The sequence below is a fragment of the Elaeis guineensis genome, chromosome 10 (assembly GCF_000442705.2).
Source record: "Elaeis guineensis isolate ETL-2024a chromosome 10, EG11, whole genome shotgun sequence".
Taxonomy (NCBI): Eukaryota; Viridiplantae; Streptophyta; class Magnoliopsida; order Arecales; family Arecaceae; genus Elaeis; species Elaeis guineensis.
The window spans coordinates 74,822,053-74,832,403 of record NC_026002.2 but is presented as its reverse complement, the minus strand read 5'-3'; the positions used below and the strand labels follow the sequence as shown (position 1 = coordinate 74,832,403).

Sequence of the window (10,351 nt, the reverse complement as noted above, 5' to 3'; positions counted from 1 at the left end):
TATATTGCTAGACATCAATCTTAACTTGTAGATTTACAAGAATTAAAAAATTTTAATTTTAAAATTAATTAAAAAATATTCTGATTAATTGATACATTTGGGCTGACCTAATCTAATCGGATTGGTTTAGGTTATGAGTCTAAGTCCACTGCTAACTAAATATGGAACCCAATGGGTCACACACTTTAAGATTTAATCATGATCTGATCTAATTGGATTTATTGCAAATCTTATGGGTTTAATTAACTTGCAAGCACATAAATTAACCCAAATTTTCAATTGGGTTTAGTCCAAAGTTGTTTGAGCTAATACTGAGCCTGATGCCTTGACCTAATAGGATTAAGTTCAAATCTATGGTTTCCTAGATTGGCTAACCAAATTCATTTGAAAGAGTTCGTCTGATCTTAAATTTCTCCATGCTACCACCACAGCATTCCACACCAAAAAAATTCCAATGCCCTTATTTATTGGCGCCCAGAAGGAAGAGTCCTTCTGGGCTACTCCTCTTTAACTCCTTATCTTAATTTCCCATGGTATTTTTAATGGGATGTGCCATATGATGGTGCTTTGACATCTTAATGCTGAAGGGGAAGAGTCTTCTACTCTTAAAATTCCTCCATGCCCAACTAACTTCCTTTGGTGAATTAAATCACCACGTGAGTAAAGCTAAGCACCAAGGGAGGTCTTACATGTCTCTTCCTTTCTTATTTAAAGGGGGCACTCCACTTGGTCTTGGCATGTAAAAGTTGGATGATTAGGTGTGAGATTGAGAGAAGAAAAGAAGAAAAAAATCTAAAAAAAAGATAAAAAAAAAGAGAGAGAAAAATAGAAAAAAAAAGAGAAAAGAAAAGGCAAGAATTGCTTATTCTAGAGTTCTGATTATCCAAGAGTTAGATATCTAAATCAGTTCTAGATGGTGAGATCTTTTGAGAAAAGTTTTCTAATATGGTCCTAGTGGAGATTGGAAAACAATCAGATAGTGGTGCGATTCATCCTTGAGAAGGAAGATTGATAGTGAACTTGTGAAGAAAACTGCAGCACTACATCAAGTTGGAAAGGACCCTTATCATTTCTGTGTGAATCACCATTGAAGGATATCTATTTTGGTGTTTTGTGGAGATCATCTCATCATTAGATCATCATCTTCGGGAAGGTATATTATCTAGCTTATTATATGTTTGTTTTGGTTTGATTGAAATCCACGTGGTAGTCCTGGGGTTTGTATTCTGATTAGCATGTTTTAAGTGTTAAAATTTATTTTAAAAGTATATAAAAATTTTGAAAATCATATTCCGCTGCGCAATTGGAACTCAACAATTCTTTAATAGAATTATAAATATTATCAATTAGATTCTATTTAATTATAAAATATTATTTTACATGATACCATTATAATATTATAAATTTTAGTAATATCTATAAATAATCATTATATTAGAGATTTTTTATGATAATTTTTAAAATCATTATAATAGAATATAATTTCTTATAGCAGTTATAAGATACCATCACTATATAATAATTTTTAGTAATACTCTTAACAAAATACTCTAATATTATATATCTTTTATGATATTTTTTAAAATGATTACTAGAGAGTATTTATAATAATACTATTTTCTTGTGTGTTACTAAAGTCCGGCACTATATGTTGTTTTTGTTGTAGTGAGCCATAATGATTAATCTTTTGTATCACTAAATAAGACTCCATATATCTACACCATTGCATAGTGAATTACTAGAAGCTTCTTAATTACATCAATATAGGAACACACGAGCCACCAATCCTCAATCCCATTGCGCTAATACTAGCACTCTATCTAGAGTACATCTAATGTGCTGGCTTAAGATCTAGAATAAAAAATAAATAAAAAAATTATAAAAAATTATGAGAAAAAAAAATTTTCTCAACCTGCTCCACTCTAATCTCTCAAAAAAATTTAGAGAAAGAAGAAAATTTTTTGAAAATTAGATTTATGTCCCTCTTTTTTCATTAATGACACTACAATAAAAATAATTTTTGATGGTAAATTGCTTATGGCATTTCTTATTATACACCGCTAAATTTTTTTTTAAACTATATTTTGATAAAAATAATGCTATCTTTTAATAAGTATTTTTTTATTAGTAAGACTTTATTATAAATACTATATTTATTTTATGGCATATAATTTGAAGTGTCGGAAATCAAAACTATTATTATGATATTTAACTAATATGTCGATAAATAATATCATAATTTATGAGATTTTAAGAAAATATTGCTAAATCTTAAATTATTAATTTTTATGTAGAGTTTGATTTAGTCACACTAATCTCATAAAATTTATCATTATACATATATATTCTTAATATTACTTATTTAATGGCATGAACAAATATTAATAAGTTAAATAAATTATTTTATATGCTAATAATATAAGTTATAGTTTCGTAGTTAAGAATTTGTCATTCAAATAAGAAATCATTAGTTTGAATCCTATGGCCTATAGTGTACTAAAACTTAAAAATATCTCTAAAATAAATTTAAAAAAAATAAAATTCTATGAAAGATAGATCTCGACTTCTATATCAATTTTACTATCTATTGCTTTGCTTGATTCTTCCCACATTGAATGATATATGTGGTTAAAAAGATGAGCTCAGCCTCCTCAAACCCCATTCAACTAAACTTAAATTTAAAAAAACTAAAATTCTAAGCGAGATAGATCTCAACTTCTATATCAATTTTGCTTTTTATTATTTTACTTGATTCTTTTCGGATTGAATGATACATCTGTTTAAAAAGTTGAGCTGATATTAAGTTCTCCAAGAAGATTTGCTTGATTATTATGACTTAAAATGAAAGCTTTGAAAAGAAAATATTTTGACGTCCGCGCATCAGCCTCCTCAAACCCCATCCTAGCTACTAAACTTCCTGCCGCTTGCTGCATTGCCTCAAGAACATCCTACCAAGCAATGACCATATGAGGGGCCTCGAATATTGCCATCCTAGAAAAAAGTCCGACAGTTCTCCTCTCCATCGTCTTCTCTTGTTTTTTCATTTCTTTTCATCGGACATGTCACCTCCTTGTCGCCTGTCCCCTGACGCTAGTGGTCAGGGATGCCCTGGTACGTTATTTTATGCTACGAATATAAACCACCAACTTATAATTTTTGTATAAAGTGTTCCTATATATGCCTGTATATCTAGATCCTCGTACACATTATGTGGTTATTATTATTTTATTTTTGTGATGCAGGGAAGAAGGCATGGCCGGAGCTGGTAGGGGCGAGGGCGGACTTGGTGGCGGCAAGGATAATAAGCAAGAATAGGTACATCAATGACATTCTCGCTAAGCATTTGAATCCATCTAGTGTTGGCCTCCCCAGTGTTGGTGTCGCTGCTGAACGTCGTGTCGCAGATGTTGAATGCTGCAATCGAGTCTTTCTTCTTGTTGATGAGAATAACATGGTGGCCGTGAATGCCCCCCACATTGGTTGATGTCGTCTTCTTCTTATGTTGCACCTCTTTGATGCGACCCCAAACGAATGATAATGAAAAGAACAAATCTTTTCTGATGACTAAAAAATGAGTAAGTTTTTTTCCTTTTCTTTCTTTCTAATTAATGATCGAGAAGCGTGTCATGTGTCTTTATCATGGTTTATAATTTTTTTTTTTTTTTTTTTTGGATCTCTCAAAATAGTATGGTCTGTTACGGTTGTCCCACTCCTATAATCCTCTTGACATTATTAAATTAAGATACTCCATAACTTGGACTTAAGCAACCAAGGTTTTCATCTCTGCAATCTGCATGACCGACTACAAAGGGAAGGCAAAGAGAAAATGCACAGGTACAGCGTCTGTCCCTATGAATAGAAAAAGTTAGAGGAGTGTGCTCTCTACGATACGCCTCCAATAACCCTGTCTATCATTGGATAACTGCCGTCAAACCTCATTTCCAACCTCAAACAGAGGATAGACGTACCAGCCTAGGGCAGGAGAGTTGACCTTTGCTCCACTTTTTCTTTTTCTTTTTTTTTTTTTTTTTTTTTTTTTTGTACAGGACCTTTGCTCCTCCTGAGAGCCCGTTAAAAATATAGGAAAACATTTACATGCAGTAAATAATGTGAATATAGTAAAAGATTCAGTAAATTGATGGCCGATCCTTCGATTGTCTCAACTATGCTTTTTAGTCCCTATTGACTGGGACTATAACACCCACTCCAAGTTTTAAATTTTCTGCAATTCTCAGTCCCTAGCATTTGTACACATTTATTCTTCAATACTTAGATAGTTACAAATAATCATGTAAATAAAGATATAAATCATGCAGCAACAATATTACTACACATAATCGAAATATAACTACATGCAAGAACTAGCATAAGTGTGTATAACATAAATGTGTGCAAATACTACATGCAGAACTGACAATGAAATGATAGAAGATTTGCTAGATTATTTTGGCCTAGAAATAAAAGTCTGAAAAAAAAATATTTATTTCCGTATATACGGAAGATCTTGTGAAAGATTTGCTAGATCCTCCTTGAGCCGATCGCTGTTGCGATACGACACGAGAGGTTATTGTCGTAGGTACTAGCCTCCAACAATGGCTATCTTAGATAACCACAGTCATACCTGGTTACCGGCCTCAAACATGTTAGGATATATAGATGTACCAATCCAGGGCAGAGAAGTTGACATTTGCCTATCTTCTTCGAGCGGCCATGAAAACTCTAAGCTATTAGAGGGGTGCAAGCTACACTAAGGGCATTGACATTTGCACTCCCCTCTTCATCTAAATATGGCCATATGACACGTAGGAGGCACGTACGGGCTATGGCATTGAATGTATTGTTATAAACAGATATAGGAAAAGATTTACCAACCAAGAACCCGCTAAATATAGGAAAGATTTACACATGGCAACTAATTTGAATATAGTAACCATCGGTAAATTGATATCTAATCCTTCAATTGACTGGGCTATAACTTTTAGACCTTATTGACCGGAATTTTAACATCCACTCCAAGTTTTAAATTTTCTTTAATACTCTCGATCCCTAGTGACTGTATACACTTAATCTCCAATACTAATACAACTACAGATAACTATATGTACAGTGCATGCGCGGGAACAATATATATAGCCGCATATAGAGAGACTATAACCTTATGCAGGACTAAAAATTAAATAATGGCCAAGTATCCAGTCTTAGAAATGAGCAGGTCTTAAATTCTCGATAATTTTGGCCTAAAAATGGAAAGCTGGAAAAGGAAATATTTATTACCGTGCAAGCAGAAGATCTCGTGAACCTTTTAGTGGATCCACACCTCATTCCGCTAGACTTCCTGTCCCTTAATACATTGTCCACGAGAACATCCTATCGAGCAAGGACCCTATAAATGGGGGAGGCCTCCATTGCCATCCCACAGAAGTTCGACAGCTCTCCTCTCAGTCATCTCCTCCTTTCTCATTTCTTTTCATACGACATGGGAGGTTTATGTCGTAGGTCCCCTGACCCTGGTGGTGAGGCATGCCCCGGTGTGTTACTTTTATACTACAAATATATAAAAACCACCAAACTTATAATTTTTCGTATATGGCTTTATTAAAATCCTCGTGCATGTATACTATGTGCTTATTATTATTATTTTATTTTGTGATGTAGGGAAGAAGGCATGGCCAGAGCTGGTATTGAAGAAGGCGGACGTGGCGGTGAGCACCATAGAGAGCGAGAATAGGTACATCGATAACATCCAAGTAGTGCGTCAGAGGCCCCCGCAAGTTGAGTGCTGCAACCGAGTCTTTGTTGTTGTTGATGACCAAGACACGGTGGTGGAGATCCCCTATATTGGTTGACACCATTTTCTTTTCATATTGCAGCCTCTTGGATTAATAATGAAAAGAATAAGCTTTTTATTTTTCTTTCTAATGACCGAGAAAAGAAGCATTTCGATTGTCTTTATCATGCTTTAGAGTGTTGCTCTGTATCTCCAAATAGTCATCATCTATTGCGTTTGTGCCATGCATGGTTGGACCCTGGAGTATGTTTCGAATTAGGCCAGCAAAGAAAATCTCGGTCTCTACCATCTGAGTTACATTAATTTCTAGGCAAAAAATATGACTTAACCATCAGTATCCTTAAAAAAATAAAGATAAGCAGCATGATTAATTAGATCCCGAAATGGCATGACATGCTTAATTTACAATGTCAGCGAGGTGATGTTCTCCTATATTTTTCATTTCTTCCATGTATTAACAACATAAATTGATAAATATATGGATTGCCAAATATGGTATTATATCAACCAATTTCTTACTCGTACTTGATTATATCTTTTGTCTTGAATTGCTCAAATCTGGTCTCCACCCGCTCCATCGGTTTTATTTTCTGTAATTTTTCTAAAAGTAAAAACATTATGAGATTGAAAAAATAGAGTTTTATTAAAATGACATATGGATAATCTCCATATCTCCTCACAATCCTAATTTATGGAAAGAAAATTAATTTAGGATCTCTTATGTTGATAAACAAAAAAATGAGCCTTAGAGATATGAAATACTAAAAAAAATTGGATCGGGAAGAAATATTCTAATTCTCAAAGGAAAAAAAGAAAAAGTAAAAAAGATATTATGGATCTTCTTTATCACACATATCATGGAATTCTTTATTCACTGTGCTGCTATCAAGATTCTCATTAAAGCAAAATAAATAGTGCCCCAATCACTATTCTAATAAAATCAAAATAAAATAAGACATCCGAATGACTTGGTAAGGAGTAATGAATGATGACTCAAATACCCTATTTAGTCATACTATATTAGGATACCAAAAGAAAAACTATCACAATAATCCTATGAATTAAATATTAGTCATATCAGTCTAGTATTAACCAATCAATGACTACAATCTATAAATTTCTATGATTTTTTTTCCATATTAAGTGACAGAGAAAGATGAAGATTCTAGGGTATTATAGAATTGTTCTAATACATCATTTTTTTTGTATGAAATTATAATGTATCATTAATGCATTAATTTTGGAAAAACTAAATGCATTCAAAGTATGGTTACCAACATGTACAGGAAAAGATTTACAAATCAAGAACATGTTAAATATAGAACGAAATTCAAATATAGTAAATAATTTGAATCTGGTAATAGATTCAAATGAACCGGTAATATTGACTAGGCTATAACCTTTAATCTTTAAGGTAAATTACTTTTACCAAAAAAAAATCTTTAAGATAAATTATGTTCCTAATCCTTGAACTAAGTCAAATTTTTTTAAATGATCCTTAAACTATAAAAAACTAAAATTTAGTCCTTGAACTATTGGAACCGATTTAATGTTGCCTTCAGATATAATTCTAATAATTTTCTCATATTAAAAGTCTGATTTGACAAATTCTAATGCTTATAGGAGTATCTTTTGCTCACATAGCTCAACTGATGCTGACATAATTTAAAATATTTTGAGCTATGTCATCTTCTTCTTTTTCAAATCTACTGATGTGGCTAAAATATATTTCTAATCTCTCATCTTCCATCTCTTTTCTTCTCATCTCCAAAATCCTAATGAAAAAAGAATAGAGAGAAGAAAATCTCCTTCCCTCCTTGGCTCTATTTTTCTCCTCCCTCATAATCTTTTCTTCTTTATTTCTCACCACTCTATTTTATTAAACTCTTTATATCCACCTCTTTTCAAATCTCTCATCTCCCATCTTTCTTTTTCTCATCTCCAAAATCCCACTTAAGAAAAAAAAAAGAAAAACCCTTCTCTCCATGGCCCCATCCTTCTTTGCTCAATTCTTCTCCTCCATTCATCTTCCATCGCCTCCTCCGAATGCCTCTTGCTGAGCCAACATTAGTTTCATCATCTTCTCCTTCCATTCCAAACCTCCATACCCTCCATGACCCCATCCTTCTCAAAAAAAGAGATCAAAAGATAATCAAAGAAAAAGAAAGAAAAATGAGATTGGAGAAAAAACAATAATTATTGTTTTTGCTACATCAATATTTTTTAAAAATGTTAATGCCATATAAGCATCACATAAACATCGAAGATTGCCACATCGAATTTTCAGTGAGAGAAAATCATTAGAATCATGTATGATGGTAACATTAAACTGGTTTAGATAGTTCGGGGGCTAAATTTTAGCTTTTCATAGTTTAAGGATCATTTAAAAAAATCCATCTTAATTCTGAGATCAAGAACATATATAATTTATCATAATCTTCATTGACTAGAATTTTGACATTTGCTCCAAGTTTTGAAGTTTCTTCTATTCCCAATCCTCAGTGACTAGTCATACATATTCTCCAGTACGTACACAACTACAAATGACTTTGTAGGAATAATATCTACCTATCAAGAAAATATTATGTGCATGAACTAATATAAGCGTGCATAATATGTGTGCTAATACTGCATAAATATGTGCATGATTAAAAATTAAATAATGGACAAGGATCGTCTATTAAAAGTCTAGCCAGAGAGATGAGTGGGTTTTAAATCCTTCTAAGGGTCTGTTTAGTTGGGGTATGTCAAATTATGAGGTAATCTGATAATTTTTAGAAATCATTTATCGAAAAAAATAATTATAGAGAAAAATAATTTTTACTATATTTTGTTAATAAAAAAATTACTCCATAAAATAATATTGAAAAAAATATTACTACATTTGTTGGAAATAAATCTATATAGGAATATAATCAAATTTACAAATATACTCTTAAACTTAAAATAATTTTTTAATACTAGAATAGCATTGTCATCTCCAATTAATTTTTTTATAATGAACATAATAATATAGCCCTTTATATAATACCATCTTCTTCTTAATTTTTTTGTAAAAGATTTTTATTGAATAAATTTGAAAAAACATCAAGATAAATTCAATGATTATATATGCAACTTTATCTGTAGTATTTTTATTAAGTATAGATTACTATTACTCAAAAATTTATCAAATACCAACCTCCTATAATATTTATTTTATCTTTTCTCTTTGAAAATTAAACATAGACCTATTAATTTTTTTACTATCTTTTTCTTTCATTTTTCATACCAAACATGATAATCTGATATGAAATTTATTTTTCATGCCAGATTATCCCCAATCAAATAGATCTTTATCATGTGTTTAGTTAGAGTCATGATAGAATAGATGGATGAGATTGGAAGGATTGATGGCTGTCATCTACTGTTTGGTTTATAAGAAAAATAGATAAAAAGAAAGGGATTGTCACTCTACCGCGGTCCATTAATTTGCATCCTTCTAAATTGAAACAATGCAAGGAGGATGGATAGGCACTGATGGATGGATATTTACATTGACAAAATTATCTCTTATTAATTTTTTCATAAAACTATAATATTTTTTTATTCATATTATTTATATATATTTTATATATACTATCAATTATATATTATTTATTACTAATTATTTTAATTTTAGTACATAACTTTGATAATTATAATTAAATAATTAAAATTATCTTCTATTTCTCTATTTTTTATTTACTTTTTAATTAATAATTTATACAATATTAATTAACTATTTAAATTAAATTATTAATTAGTTAGTTATTTATATAATTAATATATAATTAATTAATATTTAATTTATAAAATTATTAATTAAATTAAATTAAATATTTAATATAATTTTTTAAATAACTAAAATTATAATGATTATAAATTTATATATTTTTTAATTTTTAAAATAAATAAGTATTACAAATTGATAATAACAATATTTTTATCGAAAGATAGTCCAGTAAAAATATTACATAAATATCATTCATGCTTTCTTTTGTTCTTCCTATACCAAATAGAAGAAAAAAATTACTTCTGTCCATCCTTCCATATTTCACCAAATATATATATATATGAAAGAATGGATAAAAGATTCATCCATCTTTCTTCCTACCATCCATCCTTCGTATCAAATAAAGGACAAAAAAATTGTATGATAATTTTGGTCTAAAAATGGAAAGCTAAAAAAAATATTTATTTTTTTTTTGCATACGAAAGATCTCATAAAAGATCTTGTGGATCCTCTCTCGAGCCGCTCACAACAACATGTATCGGCCTTACCAAACCTCGTTCAAACTTCCAGCGTCTTGCCACGTTGTCCCCGAGAACATCCTAAGAAACAATGGCCCTATAAATGCGAGAGGCCTCCATTGCTATTAATTCCACTTTCCATCTTTTTAATTTCCTATCAGGTGACATGGGAAGTTATTATAGTAGGCCCCCTAACCCTCATAGTGATGAATGCCTCGGTATATTATATTATGCTGCAAATATAAACCACCAAACTTATATATTTTCGTATATAGCTTTCTTAAATATGCC

General features: G+C 30.9%; 1 protein-coding gene across 1 annotated transcript; it reads left to right on the top strand.

Annotated features, from left to right (window-relative positions):
• The first annotated feature begins 5,476 nt into the window (after nt 1–5,476).
• Nucleotides 5,477–5,926, top strand: LOC140851947 (proteinase inhibitor-like). The gene is made up of 2 exons (XM_073244326.1): nt 5,477–5,528; nt 5,656–5,926. The coding sequence occupies exons 1-2, from the start codon at nt 5,477–5,479 to the stop codon at nt 5,844–5,846; spliced, it is 243 nt and encodes an 80-aa protein (XP_073100427.1). The 3' UTR covers nt 5,847–5,926.
• The last annotated feature ends 4,425 nt before the right edge of the window (nt 5,927–10,351 follow it).

What these genes read in the sequence shown, in the direction of transcription:
- LOC140851947 (XM_073244326.1), top strand. Translation starts at nt 5,477, where the DNA reads ATGGGAGGTTTATGTCGTAGGTCCCCTGACCCTGGTGGTGAGGCATGC. An exon ending in TGGTGGTGAGGCATGCCCCG is followed by an intron (nt 5,529 to 5,655) that starts GTGTGTTACTTT and finishes TTTGTGATGTAG; the next exon opens with GGAAGAAGGCATGGCCAGAG.